Source organism: Oncorhynchus tshawytscha, linkage group LG12 (assembly GCF_018296145.1).
Source record: "Oncorhynchus tshawytscha isolate Ot180627B linkage group LG12, Otsh_v2.0, whole genome shotgun sequence".
NCBI lineage: Eukaryota > Metazoa > Chordata > Actinopteri > Salmoniformes > Salmonidae > Oncorhynchus > Oncorhynchus tshawytscha.
Genome location: NC_056440.1, coordinates 45,865,275 through 45,883,159, shown reverse-complemented (window position 1 = coordinate 45,883,159; position 17,885 = coordinate 45,865,275). Strand labels below are relative to the sequence as shown.

The 17,885-nt window shown below is 41.4% G+C and overlaps 3 protein-coding genes across 9 annotated transcripts; 2 read left to right on the top strand and 1 right to left on the bottom strand.

Moving 5' to 3' along the window:
• Positions 1-653: 653 nt before the first annotated feature.
• On the top strand, positions 654-4,627 carry LOC112263399 (lysM and putative peptidoglycan-binding domain-containing protein 3). 2 transcript variants are annotated; one of them, XM_024439570.2, is made up of 4 exons: positions 654-813; positions 2,782-3,057; positions 3,202-3,884; positions 4,064-4,627. In XM_024439570.2, the coding sequence occupies exons 2-3, from the start codon at positions 2,788-2,790 to the stop codon at positions 3,877-3,879; spliced, it is 948 nt and encodes a 315-aa protein (XP_024295338.1). In that variant the 5' UTR covers positions 654-813; positions 2,782-2,787; the 3' UTR covers positions 3,880-3,884; positions 4,064-4,627. The 2 variants fall into 2 exon arrangements, with proteins under 2 accessions (XP_024295338.1, XP_024295337.1); XM_024439569.2 differs by having other exon boundaries at positions 655-813; positions 3,202-4,627.
• On the bottom strand, positions 4,626-14,645 carry polr3g (polymerase (RNA) III (DNA directed) polypeptide G). 6 transcript variants are annotated; one of them, XM_024439573.2, is made up of 8 exons: positions 14,508-14,645; positions 11,467-11,622; positions 10,954-11,155; positions 10,453-10,515; positions 9,684-9,743; positions 9,510-9,577; positions 8,949-9,065; positions 4,626-5,011 (listed from the first exon to the last, which is right to left on the bottom strand). In XM_024439573.2, exons 2-8 carry the CDS (start codon positions 11,578-11,580, stop codon positions 4,922-4,924), a joined length of 714 nt encoding a protein of 237 aa, XP_024295341.1. In that variant the 5' UTR covers positions 11,581-11,622; positions 14,508-14,645; the 3' UTR covers positions 4,626-4,921. The 6 variants fall into 6 exon arrangements, with proteins under 6 accessions (XP_024295341.1, XP_024295340.1, XP_042186635.1 ...); XM_024439572.2 differs by lacking the exon at positions 14,508-14,645 and adding an exon at positions 14,028-14,133; XM_042330701.1 differs by lacking the exon at positions 14,508-14,645 and adding an exon at positions 12,417-12,540.
• mblac2 (metallo-beta-lactamase domain containing 2) lies at positions 13,925-17,832 on the top strand. The gene is made up of 2 exons (XM_024439571.2): positions 13,925-14,789; positions 17,117-17,832. Exons 1-2 carry the CDS (start codon positions 14,348-14,350, stop codon positions 17,503-17,505), a joined length of 831 nt encoding a protein of 276 aa, XP_024295339.1. The 5' UTR covers positions 13,925-14,347; the 3' UTR covers positions 17,506-17,832.
• The last annotated feature ends 53 nt before the right edge of the window (positions 17,833-17,885 follow it).

Sequence of the window (17,885 nt, the reverse complement as noted above, 5' to 3'; positions counted from 1 at the left end):
CAAGTTTATTGTTAGAATGATGTGTAGATTGAGATGTACCGTAATTAGTCTCTTCCTATTAATTTAATTCTGAAATGTTCACTAAGAAACTTCTCAAATGTGTTCCTATAACCTAACAGCCCCTAGTTGGCACAGTGATTGCTGCAGGATCACGTTCATTAGCCTTACCTCAAAATTATCAAATTTCTCCAATTGTGGACACTTGCACTTGTTCATTTTCAGAAGAAAAATAGTTAAGTATGGTGCCTAGGCCTAACACTTTAAATACCATAGATAGGAATAACTATAACAAAAATAATAGCCCTATCAATTAATGTTTTCAATTACGCTCAATAGGTTCTACTATGATAGGGGCCAAACTAATTGGACCCAATCATAGGGCCTAACCCATGGCATCTGATAAGGAACAGCACGTGCGCCATCTAGTGGTTTTATCTAGTTACCACAGCCCCAAAATCAAAATGGGATATATCGTAAAAATGTATGAAAACAAAAATGTGCTTTTTAATTTGAAGTTTGGGTTAGGCATAAGGTTATCAGTGTGGTTTAGGTTACAGTTAAGTTTAGGGTTAGGTTTAAAATCACTTTTTAAGAAGATAAACTGTAGATGGTGGCGGGGTTTATGACTTTGTGGATTTGGTAACTAGGGACGACAACATCTAATGGTCAATGCAAGAATTGGAGTTCCAATCCACGGACGTCATCACGTTAGTATTCTGTTGACGTGGCGTAGCTAAACAAACGAACGCCAGTAAACCGGGGGAAGAATGGATGTGGCTTAGGTCGTCGACGGAAAAGTGCTCATGTTTTCAGGTAAAGTCTGGGTGTTTCTTCGCTTATAATTTGCAAAAATGAACACGGACTTGTTCCAGCAACAATAATCGCGAATGCACTATAGATAGCTAAGACACTTAGGGTACAGATGTTAGGTAAGCTAGCTCTACGTTAGCTTGACAGGAAAGCTAGCTAACTAGAAACCTACCTAACGTAACTATCTGGCAGCTGCTTCAGTCAGTTGGGACAACAAAGTGTTTGATTGCGTTTTACTAATGTAGTTAACTGGTGTGGTGAGCACAATGTACGTACCTAGCTAGCTGGCAAGTTGTTTTCCCGCAGATAGCTAACGTGTTAGGTTACATATGGATGGGATAGCCCATTCAAATAGACGGTAAACTTTATTAGACGTTAGGGAGGACTGCTGTAAACTGGGTATACCCCACTTGGGTTCTCAGAGAGCTAGTTTAAGGTTAGCCAGAGAGCTAGCTAGAGTTTACCTCCATGTTCCGTAACGTTATGCATTTGCATTATAATACTGAACAAAAACGCAACATGTAACTTAAAGTGCTGGTCCCATGTTTCATGAGCTGAAATAAAATATCACAGAAATGTTCCATACGGACAAAAAGTTTCTCTCAAACTTTGTTTACGTCCCTGTTACCGCCAAGATAACCTATCCACCTGATATCAAGAAGCTGATTAAACAGCATGATCATTACACAGGTGTGCCTTGTGCTGGGGACAAAAGGCCACTCTAAAATGTGCAGTTTCGTCACACAACACCACAGATATCTCAAGTAGAGGGAGCATGCAATTGTCATGCTGACTGCAGGAATGTCCACCAGAGTTGTTGCCAGAAAATGTCATGTTCATTTCTCTACCATAAGCTGCCTCAATGTAGTTTGAGAATTTGGCAGTACGTCCAACCAGCCTCACAAACGCCAGCCCAGGGCCTCCACAATCCGGCTTCTTCACCTGCGGGATCGGGCTCAGGAGTATTTATTTCTTTAATAGAGCTCTTTTGTAGGGAAGAACAAATTCTAATTGACTGGACCTGGCTCCCTAGTGGGTGGGCCTATGCCCAGTGACGGTTATTAACTTAGCTAACTGTGACTTCTGCTTAAACTTTAGCCAAAGATTTTTTATAACTAAGTTAGACCACAGCCTGTCGTTTCCAATGGGAACAAATTAGTCATAGTGGGCAGAACCAAGCACAAGCTAGCGTGATCCTATTGGCGCGTTCTAGTAAACATTTGCATATTTCTGTTAGGGAACTCCTACTTTGAAGTGGCAATAATTCAAATTACCTTTGCACTCCTAAACAATGCAATTTAAAAAATAAAAACAACTTTGGCAAAGGGTACAGTCTACAAAACTTTATCCACTCTGTTCAGCACATATTTTAGTTTTGGGAACAGAAAAATATTGAGATTAAATGTTTCATTGAGAATTTGTTCCATTTTCTCCCACTGCTGGAGTGGAAAGGCAGAATGGATGCTTCACATTTATACGTCCTGTGAAATGTCTCATTGTTCTGTGCTTTAGCCCTCTCAACGTTAGCCAAAGTTTATCTAGATGTTATCTGACAAAAAGCTGTCACATCAGCAGCTTATGTTCCTCTCTGATTGTCAAATGGAAACAAATGCCAACGTTATATAAACAAGGAGCTTCAGTACACTGCAGTCTCCCAGGCATCAATCTTATCAGTCAGTACCACTGACTAAACCTACAAGACTGATGGACTTTAATCACCCCTATGAGGATCATTCAACTGGAAGAGTTGGACTGAATGCTCTGTGCTTCACATGCAAGATACATTTACTATTGCACGTTTTGAAGTATATAAGATCTTGTCTATATTGAATGTAAATGAATGTAGGCTAACTAGCTCGGTGTACCTTAAAAAAACAAGCTGATATAATATACTTTGGTAATGCATCTGAAACTTGTAACTGAAGCTGTTGTATAGCTTTCAATAACAATGTCTCGCTCCTCTTTTTGAAGTGAAAAATGACTGGGAGAAGCCAGCACTATGGTTTCCAGTCAGCCACGACGATGCAGCCTGCCAATGGAGGACATGCCTACCTATTTGGGAACAGCGCTGGGAACAGCGCTGAGAACGATCTTGCTGAGGAGGATGGAGAGAGCTACGAGCTGCGCACCCGAGGCCGGGACCGGAGGAGCACCTCCAGGGAGAAGTCAGACGACATTGTCCACCTGGTCCGAGACATTAAAGAAGGGGACACTCTGAATAGCTTCGCCTTGCAGTACCACTGCTCAGTAAGTCAACCTTAATCCCGGTCTTACACTCCAATGACAAGCCCTTTCAGACAGACAGGACATGTAGCTTTGACTTCTCACTACTTTTTTGCAACACATAAGTAAAGTCAACTCCTTTGTTATGTATCTGTCTGTGTATCATAGGTAGCAGACATCAAGAGGGCCAACAACCTGTTGACAGAGCAGGACTTCTTTGCGCTGAGATCCATCAAGATTCCTGTGAAACGTTTCAGCGTGCTGACAGAGACCCACAACACTGCTCCTCTCAAATCTGCTTCCCCCACAGGCCACCGACGCATCCACCAGCCCCCCATCTCCACAGAGACTTGCACAGACTCCTCCTCCTCGTCCACAGACAGTGTGGGCAGCTTCCTGCAGGAGAAGGACAAGGACATTGAGCTGCTGGTCAAGTCCACTGGCACCTCCAGAAGCAGCCTGAACGAGGTGGTCTCCTCCCTGACCCTCCAGCAGCCCTTATTACTGGGGGAGCCTGACTTCAAGCCTATCCTCAGGAAGGACCCCTACCATGGGGCAGACTGGGGCATGAGGTGGTGGATGGCGGTGGCCATCATGGTGGTGGTTGGCATCGTCACACCAGTGTTCTACCTGCTGTATTACGAGGTGCTGATGAAGGTGGACGTGAGCCATCACACCACCACGCCATTGGCCAATCCGAATGGCATGCAGAATGCCCAGATGCCTGAGCCTGTGGCAATCAATGGAGGGCCCAACTCAAGACCTCACGCTGGAAACGTACCTAAACCAGACTCACATGGACACAATGTGGATGACCACCTTGGCCCCAAGAAAGAGAAAACGTAGTGAGGGTGAGTCACACTTAAGGAGTGGGAGATATTTCTGAGCAGTTCTATATGGTACAATTTCTGAGAATAACTTTATGGGGAACAGAATCCATTGGAAAATTATGGAGGGGAATCATTTTCCGTGGACATACAGTATGTATGTTTTTTAAAAGTTTTTAAAGCACTTTTTCTGTTTGTTGCAGAGGTACCCAACTGCTTATTGTCCCCTTTGTCAGCTGTTGGAACTGTGTCTGTAAGGCTGTCTAAAGGGTTTGTGCTATCTGGGATCCTTGGGATGTCCCTACCTCTTACGTTACCATATGAGGTTTCAACTTTAATGGGTTGTCAGAGTTGGACATCCCAATGACCCTGTCTGTCTAAAGTGAGGGTTATTTTCCTGGTCAGAAAAGTACTGATTGCTGCCACTTATGACAGTAATTTGAGGAATATTGGTCTTATACTTTCAGTATTGACTAAAATGTGTTACAAATCTTGAACATTGCTTGTATATTTTTTTTGCCTGTCTAGGGAGAACTGCATTTGGACTCACAAAAGCTATATTTCTACTTAGGGCATGGCGACAAAACAGGAAATGCACAATATTCCCAAACACTAGCTAGCTATATTCTAGTGAAATGTTATTTTAGTTCCTTTTCCTCATGTCCATTTCATAAAATCATGTAACAAACAGTATGTGCCTTCAACTTGTGGGACACTACAAAAGGCTGAAAAATTAGTATATTTTGAATAAATTATTGATGCTCAGACTTTGCATGTTTGTTTAATTTGTTTATACACTTATTTACAAAAGAGCCACTTACAGTATTTAAACTCAAACTCACTTCAAATCACACAAGCACATCTTGATGATTCTCACATTTTAAATGTAGGTTCAAACAAAATATGTGAACCTGATGACAGTGTTAGTCATATAGCCAACAGCTATTTGGTAAACAATAAATCATGATTTGCAGGGGGAAATGCGTTTGGAAGAGTGACAGTCAACATTCTTCTGGCTTTTTAAATACTGTATGCTCTTGATAACATCCATACAGTTGAGGTTAATATGTGGCTCCTTCATCCATGTTCTCATCACTGCCGGCACCAAAATCATCACCATCTTCAAAGTAGCTGGCAATGTAGTCATTTTCCTACAAAAAGGCAAGTGTTAATTGTGACATTCCCCATTGGTGTGTGTGTGTGTGAATGCCCTTAAGTAACTGTAGTCGGCTGGTATTTGAGACAGTAATTGCAGAATAACTGCAGTTACACATTACTGTAAACCACTTATTTTGGATGCAATATTTTCAGCATTTTGCAATTGGACTGCAATCTTTTTTAGTAAGGATGCTATGTGCATAGGTACTGGAGCTATTACATTTGTCATTTATACTGAACAAAAATATAAAACGCAACATGTAAAGTGTTGGTCCCATGTTTCATGAGCTGAAATAAAAGATCCCAGAAATATTCCATATGCATAAAATGCTTATTTCTCTCTTTGTGGACAAATTTGTTTACATCCCTGTTAGTGAGCATTTACCCTTTGCCAAGATAATCCATCCACCTGACAGCTTCTTGATATGCCACACCTGATTAAACAGCATGATCATTACACGTGCACTTTGGTAAGATTGGACATTTGCTTATAACATCAGATCGAATGTAATCGATCTGGAGATGGTCTGGCTGGCTGTTTTGCCTTCCCAAAACCAAGCCGATTTTGTTGGTGTGTTACATGCCGCCCTATCAAGGTCTCGAAATTGTGTTGCAAAGCTAATGATTAACTGTTACGTGAGGGCAGCAAGAAGCCAAGGTAAGTTGCTAGCTAGCATTAAACTTAATCAATCTTAACATAATCACTAGTTAACTACACATGGTTGATGATATTACTAGTTTATCTAGCGTGTCCTGTGATGCATATAATCAATGCAGTGCCTGTTGATTCGATGAGAAATTACAGCCTACTTCGCCAAACAGGTGATTTAACAACCGCATTCGTGAAAAAAGCACTGTCGTTGCACCAATGTGTACCTAACCGTAAACATCAATACACAAGTATATATTTTTAAACCTGCATATTTAGTTAATATTGCCTGCTAATATGAATATCTTATAACTAGGGAAATTGTGTCACTGTGAAATGGCTAGCTAGTTAGCGGGGTGCGCACTAATAGCGTTTCAAACGTCACTCGCTCTGAGACTTGGAGTGGTTGTTCAGCTTGCTCTGCAAGGGCTGCGGCTTTTGTGGAGCGATGGGTAACGCTGCTTCGAGGGTGGCTGTTGTCGATGTGTTTCTGGTTCGAGCCCAGGTAGGGGCGAGGAGAGGGGCGGAAGCTATACTGTTACACTGGCAATACTAAAGTGCCTATAAGAACATCCAATAGTCAAAGGTATAAGAAATATAAATGGTATAGAGAGAGAGTCCTATAAATACTATAACTACAACCTAAAACTTCTTACCTGGGAATATTGAAGACTCATGTTAAAAGGAACCACCAGCTTTCATATGTTCTCATGTTCTGAGCAAGGAACCTAGCTTTTTTACATTGCACTTTTACTTTCTTCTCCAACACTGTTGAACATGTATCAAATTGAACATGTTTCATTATTTGAGGCTAAATTGATTTTTTATTTATGTTAAAATAAGTGTTCATTTAGTATTGTTGGAATTGTCATTATTACAAAAAAAAAAAAAAGGCAGATTAATCAGCTTTTTCTGGTCCTCCAATAATCGGTATCGATGTTAAAATCATAATCGGTCGACCACTGGCTTTACTCAAAGGCAGTGGCATGTCGTTAGTAGACTAAAAAAAAGGGCCTAGACAGCTGCCCTGGGGAAATCCTGATTCTACCTGGATTATGTTGGAGAGGTTTCCATTAAAGAACACCCTCTGTGTTCTGTTAGACAGGTAACTCTCGATCCACAATATAGCAGGGGGTGTAAAGCCATGACACATACGTTTTTCCGGCAGCAGACTGTCAAAAGCTGCACTGAAGTCTAACAAAACAGCCCCCACAATATTTTTATTTTCAATTTCTCTCAGCCAGTCATTTTTGTAAGTGCTGTGGTTGTTGATTGTCCTTCCCTATAAACATGCTGAAAGTCTGTTGAAGGTGAGTCCACATACTCACATAGGCAGTAGCTGCTTTCAGGAACTCAACTGGCTGCTTGTTGATGCTAAAGTGTCCCAGATTAGACAGTGTTTGGTTTACAGGAATATTTACAGTTCTGCACCCAGATATCTGACTGATTACTTTCCCCATGTTAGGGATGCACCAGATCAGGTGTTACTAATGTGTGCTTATAGTATACAGGTTCAGGAGTAATGCTGGGAAAGGTACTTTCTTGTATACTGGCGCCTCAGAATGGAATGAGTTGCCTCTACCCATAAAAACATCTCTTGGCAGCTTTAAAAATAAAGTAAAAAACAGTTTGATTTCTTCTGTGCCCATTTATATGTACCCTACGATGTAACCATAATGAGATAGATGTTCTTCGTTTTTATGTTTTATTATCATCCTCATCTCGCCGCCATACTGTGTTCAACCGTGTCTGATCTTGCCTAGCCATCTTGTCTCAAGAGGACACAGTGGAAATAAGTCCCAGACTTTGTGTTATCCTTGATGATTTTACTCATGTGCATGTATGGCTTTTAAGTTTTATGTGTGCTTGTTCTTTTTTAAATGGTCGAATTATTAAACTAAAACAAGTTGTGCTGGGGACAATAAAAGGCCACTAAAATGTGCAGTTTTGTAAAACAACAATGCCACAGATGTCTAAAGTTGAGGGAGCTTGCAGTTGGCATGCTGACTGCAGGAATATCCACCAGAGCTGTTGCTAGAGAATTTAATGTTGATTTCAGAGATTTTGTCAGTACGTCCACACAACAGCAGACCTTGTGTAACCACGCCAGTCCAGGAACTTCACATCCGGCTTCTTCTGAGACCAGCCACCCTGACAGCTGATAAAACTGTGGGTTTGCAGAACCTAATAATTTCTGCACAAACTGTCAGAAACTGTCTCAGGGAAGCTCATCTGCGTGTTCATTGTCTTCACCAGGGTCTTGACCCAACTGCAGATCGGTGTCGTAACAGACTTCAGTGGGCAAATGCTCACCTTCAATGGCCACTGGCATGCTGGAGAAGTGTGTTGTTCACGGATGAATCCCGGTTTCAACTGTACCGGGCAGATGGCAGACAGTGTGTATGGCATTGTGCAGGCGAACAGTTTGCTGATGTCAACATTGTAACATAATGCCTCATGGTGAGGTAATGGTTTGGGCAGGCATAAGCTACGGACAACGAACACAAATTGTATTTTATCTATGGAAATTTGAATGTACAGAGATACCGTGACGAGATCCCGAGGCCTACTGTCATGCTATTCATTCGCCGCCATCACCTCATGTTTCAGCATGATAATGCAAGGCCCCATGTCGCAAGGATCTGTACACAATTCCTGGAAGCTGAAAATGTCTCAATCCTTCCATGGCCTGCATGCTCACCAGACATGTCAACCATGGTGCATGTTTGGGATACTGTGGATTGATGTGTACGACAGCGTGTTCCAGTTCCCACCAATGTCCAGCAACTTCGCACAGCTATTGAAGAGGAGTGGGACAAAAATTCCACCTGCCACAATCATCAGCCTGCTCAAGTCTATGTGAAGGAGATGTGTCGCGCGACATTAGGCAAATGGTGGTCACACCAGATACGGACTGGTTCTCTGATACACATACATATCTGTATTCCCAGTCATGTGAAATGCATAGATTAGGGCCTAATTCATTTATTTCAATTGACTGATTTCCTTATGAACTGTAACTAACATTTTTTAAATTGTTGCATGTTCCGTTTCTATTTTTGTCCCGTGTATATTGCGTATTGTGACCTTCAGGCATTACGTACACGTGTCATTTATCATCGGAGATGTCTCAATACCAAGTTGATTGTATGGAAGGGTGTCAGCGAACAACTTGAAGTACAATACATTGTGTGATAGAAGTTGACTACTAAGGATGATTTAGATCCAAATTTGGCTTTATATTACAACTAGGGGAAGTCGGGGGTGTGGGGGGGGGTTACCTCTTCTAATTCCTCCTCCTCCAACTCCTCTCCTTCAATTTCTTCCTCCTCTCCTTCCTCTGTAGTTTTCTTTTCTTCTTTCTCCTCGTCTGACTTTACATCTTTCTTTTCCAGTTCCTGAAGAAATAGCCATTTTGTATGATTATCCAGACATACAAACAGCTTTCACACACACATAAAACATTATTTTTTTTAACCTTTATTTTACTAGGCATGTCAGTTAATTAAGAACAAATTCTTATTTTCAATGATGGCCTAGGAACAGTGGGTTAACTGCCAGTTCAGGGGCAGAACAACAGATTTTGTACCTTGTCAGCTCGGGGATTTGAACTTGCAACTAATCCAATGCTCTAACCACTAGGCTACCCTGCCGCCCCAGGGTAGCCTAGTTATATGATGGGCATGTCCATTTTTTAATCATTATTCAAGTCAATGTTATCAGGCTATTAGAATGTCAAATCTGAATGTACAGGTAATCCCAACCCCTCCAGAGATTGATTTATTTTAAAACAAGCAATTTATAAGAAGTGAGAAGGAATAAAGGTGATGAAAGTGACTTACATCTAATTTACTGAGTACATCTGCTTTTTCTTTGCTTGACACCTTTATGGGTTTCTTCTTTGCGCCTACTAATATTACGTTCATTAGGAAATATAGATATTAGCTAAATCATAATGACATAATTGTAATATAAAAAAATATATGTTTGATTATCACTACACAAACTTTAAGTACCTGGTTTTACATTCAACTTTTTCTTTTGAGGCATCAGCTCTTTTGGAAAAAGCTGCCAGTCTGTAATGACAAACAAGTGAGAAGTTATATTAAAATAAAATGTATAATATTGGAAATCAGTCTCAGGTTTTGTTTACGATATTTATTTCCACAATGAGGTTGAAATAACACTGAAATTGTGAAAATGTTGATTGGGAGAGACGAAGGTCGAAAGCCATGCGTCCTCCCTTTTAGTGCAAGAGCTATTTTTTATTTTTCTTACCCCCTTTTCGTGGTATCCAATTGTTAGTAATTACTATCTTGTCTCATCGCTACAACTCCCGTACAGGCTCAGGAGAGACGAAGGTCGAAAGCCGCTTCTTAACACAGCGCGCATCCAACCCGAAGGAAGGAAACACCGTGCACCGGGTTACCTTGGCTAGCATGCACTGCGCCTGGCCCACCACAGGAGTCGCTGGTGCGCGATGAGACAAGGTATAATAGCACTCCAGGAACAGGTTTGGAGAACCCTGCTCTAGAAAATCCCAGCTGCCAATCAGCACTGTATGTAAATATTTTTAAACTATCAACGCGCCCAAACGATCAGACTGAGCAGTTCAATAGCAAAAGGCGGCTAAGGGAAATAAATGACAAAATATAAAAAATATATATTTAAGTTATCATGAAATAAACCCACATCCCACACATAAACAGTGATGATTTTAAAATACAATTTACAAAAAGACTGCATGGGGACTTTAATCTGATAATGACCAAATTGACCAATTACCTGGAGTCCACTCCTCATCCAACATGTTTTGCCTCTGATACCTCTCCTTGTATCTTTCCACATCTATTTGATATGTAAACAGTAAAGGTTATGCATGGATACTCACACAAACTAAACACTCAATTAAGTCAGCAAGCACATTTTGTATCTGCTGGAAATATCTCTTAAATACTTATTTCTCCCGTAGTACATTGAGCATATGACCAAGTGAACTCAAACATAGAGATAAAGCAGTCATTTCCACTATACATCAATAAGCTATGGTAAGGCGGCACTTGATACGGATACATCATCTTACCCCAGAAAATAATGTGCTCTAAATCCAAGCTTAGTCAGGCCAGGAATTTCTAACTCAATATTCTCTCCTAGATCAGCTTCTCTGTCTCCAGATAAGGTATGGTTAAATGGCTAATTTCCTGGGTGTTACATTACCTCACCTCATGCCATTGTCTTAATGGATGATGAGATACACTCACCATTGCTGATAATGCACGCTCTCACCTCCTTTCCCAGCCAGAGGCTTGATGTTGTGGGGTAGTAGTCTCATGGTTCCCCTTATCTCCTGTTTCAGGGCTAGCATGTAGTCCTCATCTTCTCCCTCTTTCAAGGGCACAGGCTTGAACTCCACATCCTGAATGGGGAAAATAACTGCTGACGTGCCCTTGAGCAAGGCACTTGACCCTAATTGCTCCTGTAAGTCCCCCTGGATAAGAGCGTCTGCTAAATCAGTGTCTCGCAACTCTAGTCCTCCAGTAACCTCCAACAAGCACACTTGACTCAACTTAACAAATCATCAAGCAGTTGAATCATGAGAATCAGTTGAATCATGAGAGTTTTTCTGGGGCTCCAACTGAAATATGTGCTATTGGTGGTACTGGAGGACTGGAGTTGGGAAACACTGTGCTAAATGATGTAAATGTACTATAAAGCCCATTCTTCCCAAGACAATGTCACCTACTGGTCCAGGAAACAGACCATAAGCCCGGTAAATGCAGTCAGTATAGTACTACTCACTGGATACAGCTTGTTGGGCCCCTCTCTGGTCTGAGGCATATTCCCCCTGCTGAGGCCCAGGGATTCGATGTTGAAGCTGAAGGCAGCTATACCACGGCCTTTACCACCAGCCATGTCTGCACTATGAGTGGGCTGCTGCTTCCAACACGCGATGACCTATATTACAGAGGACATAGTGATGTTCACATTCTCATGCACACATGCCCCCTCAGATGTCCTGTAAAAATGTTTTATACATTAACTTTTTTGCTTGTTTCGCTGTAATACTACTAGCCACCTAGCAATTTTATGAAGTTGGCTTGAGCTAGCCCAGATTGGGAACCTATTTCCTAACCTCATAACTAGCTACCAAGAAGCTAGCTGCTTTTAGAAATGCTAGTATTTACACACTAGCATCGCTAGGAAGTAGCTTGCAAAAAAAAAAGAAAAACATCTAATAGAAAATAAATTAAAAGACTTTCCAAACGTGGCTCTGTTTGTAAGCCCTTGTGTATATATATATATATATATACACCCTGTATATAGCAATGTTATTTTTTACTCGTTTTTCACCGTGTCTTTATTCCGGGTGCCACTATTTCTATTTTGTATTTTTTTTAACCCCGCATTGTTGGAAAAGGACACCCGTTGTTTACGAAGCATGGGACAATATAATTTTTTTAAATTTGATTTGTAAAACCACTTCCTCTCTGCTTATGTCAAAATTAAAATGCTTCACATGTGCCATACCCGCAACAAAAAAAAACTATTAGTTGTGGGGGACTTTTATTTTGCCATGAGGTAAGCAGAGGAACTGACCTTGCTGAGTAACTGCATGGGTCTACAACAGACCCAGGTTTGGAAATTGTTTAATTATATGTTCCATTAGATGTTTTATTGTATTCCCCCCTGCATAAAGATAAAGCCTACAGACAATTGACAGAGTAAGCTGAAATATAATTGTACTTAACTTTTGGTTCCGGCGGACTATTCCGTTTTTTTTTTTTTTACCATGTAATTTGCTTGCAAATCTAGTGTGTAAATACTAGCTTTGCTAAAAGCAGCTACCAAAAAGCCCTTTCAGGCTATCAATGAAATTCGAGTAGCTAGCAAGGTTGGTAGACTTTAGAAAAGCAAGCAATACATAAAATGTACTGAATAAAACTAATTTCCACCAGTCAGGAGGATACAGAGGTATGCTTAGATATGCAGAAAAATTGACACATTTTGACAGAATTAAGCATAGTGATTATGGCTAGATTGCAGGAAAAAGCTGTTTCAGGTTTTTGAAATATTCTCAAATCTTATGGACAAAAGAGCCATATTATTTTTATTTGTCATGGCACCAGAATAAGACCCTCGATATTTATTGGAAAGAAGCATCAAGCTCATCACCTTGCACTTTCACCACCCTGTGAAGTTCATCCATTTTAATTTGTAATAAACTGGATGTTTTCCCGACACATAGTGGGAACCACACAACATGTCATCGCGTAACTCCAAGTTTACTTTGATAGGATGGTTATTGGCGTTTCCAATGACATTTCTCGCATAATTCATTTTTACCAACAACAAAACTTGTCTAGCGTATTTTGTTTCGTCGACATTTGGAAAGTTTACCGGAAAATGTTGTTTTTCCATCAGGCCTGACAAAAATACATGATTTTTTAAAAATCCGACATGAACTTTACTCGCATAAAAAGGTTGGATGTCAACCTGGTAAATGGTGTCACCTGTCAATGCATCACTAACTACGTTTCCATCCAACTCTTTCATCCCCATGAATTACCTGATGTATGAGAAAACTAACGCCCGGGCTGATGGAAACATTAAAATGACAGTACAAGTTTATAAATGCTGACAATTGTCATTCGACATGGTGGGATCTTTTTGTGTCGGTAAAATTAATTATGCGAGAAATGGTGGTGGAAACGCCTTTGCGCAAATATTGATATCATAACCATCATATCGAAGTACACTTGGAGTCATGCGATGATGATTATGTTGTGTGGTCCTCCAACTATGACTCGGGAAAGTAAGCAGTTTTTAGGCTACAGATGAAATACATTGATGCATTTCACAGGTTAGTGAATGTGCAAGGTGATACACGAGGGTCATTTTCTGGTGACATGATCATCGATGCTTGCCTGCCATTTGACAAATACAAATAATATCGTTGATCCACAGTACTCTCATAATGTAGCCTACCAGCACTGTTCTGTGAGCGGTCGGCCTGATAGAGCACACGTGTAAAGACCAGAGTGGGCACATTTGCTATATAACGCAACGGTATTATGACAACCATCAATAGAGTTGAAAATCATTTGAAATCGCGAAAGTCAGTTTGATGGAAACAAATCTCTGGTGGGAAAATGCGCATATTGTTTTAGGCAGAATTTTGAATATTCGCATGAAAAAAAGCTGTCACAAATTGCATGGAAACCTAGCTACAGTCAGCCCATGTTGTGAATTGAAATCCACTGCATGTTGGTTATCTTTTTCGGTTGAAATAGAATAGCGTGTTCTGTGTGGGTGAAATCAAATAGTCGAATGTCATGGAGTTAAAAGTAGGACCTAATTACCACGCCACTGGTGAATTGTAGGTCCTCGTCTTTCTCCTTTGCGCACAGCTGTTACTTTGTAGCGATGCATACATTGGGCATTGTTTATATGACGACATGGGTAGGTGTGTTCTAGCCAATAGATGTTGGTTTTCACAGTGCCGTCATGCATCTATCCGTCCAGTCAACATGCGTTCCTCCCACAAGGGTGTGTCCGGTGGCCACCATTATTTTTTGGGTATTACAATCTTAGACATTCAAATACAGTGATATTACCTGTGTGTATCAGAACAACGGCAATTGACTGCAGCTTTTACGCGTCGCCAAGTGCATGACCTGGCATGTCTGCCACGGACTGGTACGCGCATAAATCCCTCGGAGAAGGACTATATTGGATCCAGGAGAAGTTTTTCGAATCGTCAAACAGAGCTAATATTTGGCTCCTCCGAGGATCTCACCAAGACGTCGTGATAGACACAGGCTTGGGTTTGAGGAGCTTACCTGACTACATTAACTCCAAAGGTCTGCTTGGAGACGACCCGCAGCGAAAGAACCCCCTTTTGGCTATCGCCACCCACGCCCACTTCGACCACTCAGGTGGTCTGCATCAGTTCCAACAGGTCGGGGTCCACAGTGCAGAGGTCGATGCGCTGGCTAACGGAGACAACTTCGAGACGGTCACCTGGCTGTCCGATAGAGAGATAGTCCAGGCTCCCTGGCCGGGATGGAGGGCCAGGCAATACAGAGTCAAAGCTGTACAACCAACACATATACTACAAGAAGGTAAGAACCAAACATTCTATAGATACCAATGTGGTGGCATAATTGTTAACAGAAATCTAGAAGACCATTTGCTGTATGATGTTGAGATAAGGATATGGTCAATATGAATGTAATTACACAGCCCTTTAAGGATGTGTCTGCAACCCTTGTTACAGACTTTGCGTTGGAATACACTTTCACATTAGGCTGCATCCCAAGGGAAATTTATACTGCAGAGACTTGGCAGAGCACCAACACTGACCTCCCATCACGCACGCGCACACACACTTGCATTACCCCTCCCTTTTTTTGTATTCCATCATACACTCTCAATAGAAGTCAGAGCGTTAAAAATCTGACTGCGCATTCTTGAGATGAGGTTCTACACCCTAAATAAGTCTATTGACTCATTTACATGAACTGTACAATGTTGTTGCTTATTTTATTTAACCTTTATTTAACTAGGCAAGTCAGTTAAGAACACATTTATTTATTTGCAATGACGGCATGCCCCGGCCAAACCCTAACAACGCTGGGCCAAATGTGCGCCCGTCCTATGGGACTCCCAATCACGGCCGGTTGTGATACAGCCTGGAATTGAACCAGGGTCAGTGGTGATGCCTTTAGCACTGAGATGCAGTGCCTTAGACCGCTGTACCACTCAAGAGCCCTTATAATGGGTCCCAAAGGAAAGAACCGGATAGGTGCAGTGACGTGTTGATTTTAGAGTCAGCATAGTAGTACGGTACCCCTAGAGAAAAGTAGGGTAAAGTGCCTTGCTCAAGGGCACGTCGGCAGATTTTTTTCACCTTGTCGGCTCAGGTATTTGAACCAGTGACTTTTCGGTTACTGGCCCAATGCTCTAACCCCTAGGTTAGAAAGACCAGGAAGGTTTTCCAATGGCTCGCAAAAAGGGCACCTATTGGTAGATGAGTAAAATGAACAAAAAACAGACTTTAGAGATATTAATTACAATGTGGATGGTTTACCAATACACCCAGCCACTACAAAGATACAGGAGTCCTTCCTAACTCAGTTGACGGAGAGGAAGGAAACCGCTCAGTGATTTCACAATGAGGCCAATGGTGATTTTAAACGAGTTAGAGTTAAATGGCTGTGATATGAGAACTGAGGATGGATCAACAATATTGCAGTTACTACACAATACTAACCTAAATGACAAAGTGAAAAGAAGGAAGCCTGTACAGAATATAAAAATTCCAAAACATGCATCCTGTTTGCAATAAGCTTGAAGTAATACTGCAAAAAAAATAGGAAAATAAATGTACTTTTTGTCCTGAATATAAAGCATTATGTTTGGGGCAAATCCAACACAACACATAACTGGGTACCACTTTTCATATTTTCAAGCATGGTGATGGCTGCATCATGTTATGGATATACTTGTCATTGGCAAGAACTAGGGAGTTGCTTTTTATGAAAAATAGAAACGGAATAGAGCTCAGCACAGGCAAAGTCCTAGAGGAAAACCTGGTTCAGTGTGATTTCCAACAGACACTGGGAGACAAATCCACCTTTCAGCAGGACAATAACCTAAAACGCAAGGCCAATTATACACTGGAGTTACTTACCAAGACGACATTGAATGTTCCTGAGTGTCCTAGTTACAGTTTTGACTTAAAAATGGCTGTCTAGCAATGATCAATAACCAACTTGGCAGAGCTTGAAGAATGAAAAAAATAATGGGTAAATATTGTACAATCCAGGTTTGCAAAACTCTTAGAGACTTACTCAAATACTCACAGCTGTAATCACTGCCAAAAGTGATATTAACATGTATTGACTCAGGGGGTTGAATACTTGTTTTATTTTCCATTAATAATTTCAAAAGAATGTAATCCCACATTGTAATACTACAAAATGTGGAAAAAGTCAAGTGGTGTGAATACTTTCTGAAGGCACTGTATATGCTATTTTCATACTCAGCTGATGACTTTGATGGATTTTATTTTAGCCAAGGAAATACAGCAGACGAGACCCGGCCATACTGAATTACGACAGAGCCTGAAAGGGAGAATGTACACATATTCAATCCCATCCACAGAGATCAGACCACAACACAAGTTATATTCTTGCTTTGAAAACACACACACACTCCTGATCCATATTCTTAATTATGGCAGATTTTTGGTCCGTCTTGTCACATTTTCACGCATTGCCGCACACTTAAAAAAGTTGGCTCAAACTCCCCCAGCCAGCATCTGATCTCTGTGTAATCTGAGCACTGGTCAATACACTTCTGCTGCGTCAGTGCTGCAATGCAGTTGGAATATCTTATTGCTCAATGTGTCTGTTTTCCCCACCTTTCTCTCCTCATTCTCCCTCAGGTGATGTCATCAACCTGGGTGACAGGCAGCTGACGGTGCTGCACATGCCCGGCCACTCCCGGGGCAGCATCTGCTTGCACGATGGCGACAACAAGATGCTGTTCAGCGGGGACGTGGTCTACGACGGAGCCATGATCGACTGGCTACCCACTAGCCAGGTCAGCGACTACATCAGCAGCTGTGAGCGCCTGGTGGGGCTGGTGGACAGCGAGCAGGTGGACCAGGTAATGCCGGGACACTATCACACATTTGGCGCGAAGCAGCTCCACCGCATCGCCTCGGGGTACATCGACAAAGCTGGCACCTGCCCGGCACGCTTCTCCACGTTCGCCTGGAGGACCTTGGCCGGATTGGCGTTACGGGCCTCCAACACACGGGGCATCTGCTAGCCAAGGGACAGGCTAGCATTTAGAGTCGCACAGGTAGACTGGGGATATGCGGGAGATCATTTACCCCCTCAATGATCAGGAATTCTTTGTACTGTCAATCAGAAACTGCTGTGATCCAATGTATGTTATTTTACATCATTAATTAAAATGCCCCCACGCTTTACATCAGGCAATGATTGACAGAAAATCAAGATTCCCATCATTATGGGATGCATTCAAGACTGGAAAATGAATATATACACTGCTCAAAAAAATAAAGGGAACACTATCTGAATGAATCTGAATGAATGAAATATTCTTATTAAATATTTTTTCTTTACATAGTTGAATGTGCTGACAAAATCACACACAAATTATCAATGGAAATAAAATGTATCAAC

Bases quoted from the DNA above. Each gene is read 5' to 3' on its own strand.
- LOC112263399 (XM_024439570.2), top strand. From the start codon at position 2,788: ATGACTGGGAGAAGCCAGCACTATGGTTTCCAGTCAGCCACGACGATG. The intron at 3,058-3,201 runs GTAAGTCAACCT...TGTGTATCATAG, and splicing joins CCTTGCAGTACCACTGCTCA to GTAGCAGACATCAAGAGGGC.
- polr3g (XM_042330699.1), bottom strand. From the start codon at position 12,108: ATGCTTCGTAAACAACGGGTGTCCTTTTCCAACAATGCGGGGTTAAAA. The intron at 9,744-10,452 runs GTAATTGGTCAA...TTGTCATTACAG, and splicing joins GGATGAGGAGTGGACTCCAG to ACTGGCAGCTTTTTCCAAAA. The intron at 9,066-9,509 runs GTAAGTCACTTT...CTATTTCTTCAG, and splicing joins ATGTACTCAGTAAATTAGAT to GAACTGGAAAAGAAAGATGT.
- mblac2 (XM_024439571.2), top strand. From the start codon at position 14,348: ATGTCTGCCACGGACTGGTACGCGCATAAATCCCTCGGAGAAGGACTA. The intron at 14,790-17,116 runs GTAAGAACCAAA...ATTCTCCCTCAG, and splicing joins AACACATATACTACAAGAAG to GTGATGTCATCAACCTGGGT.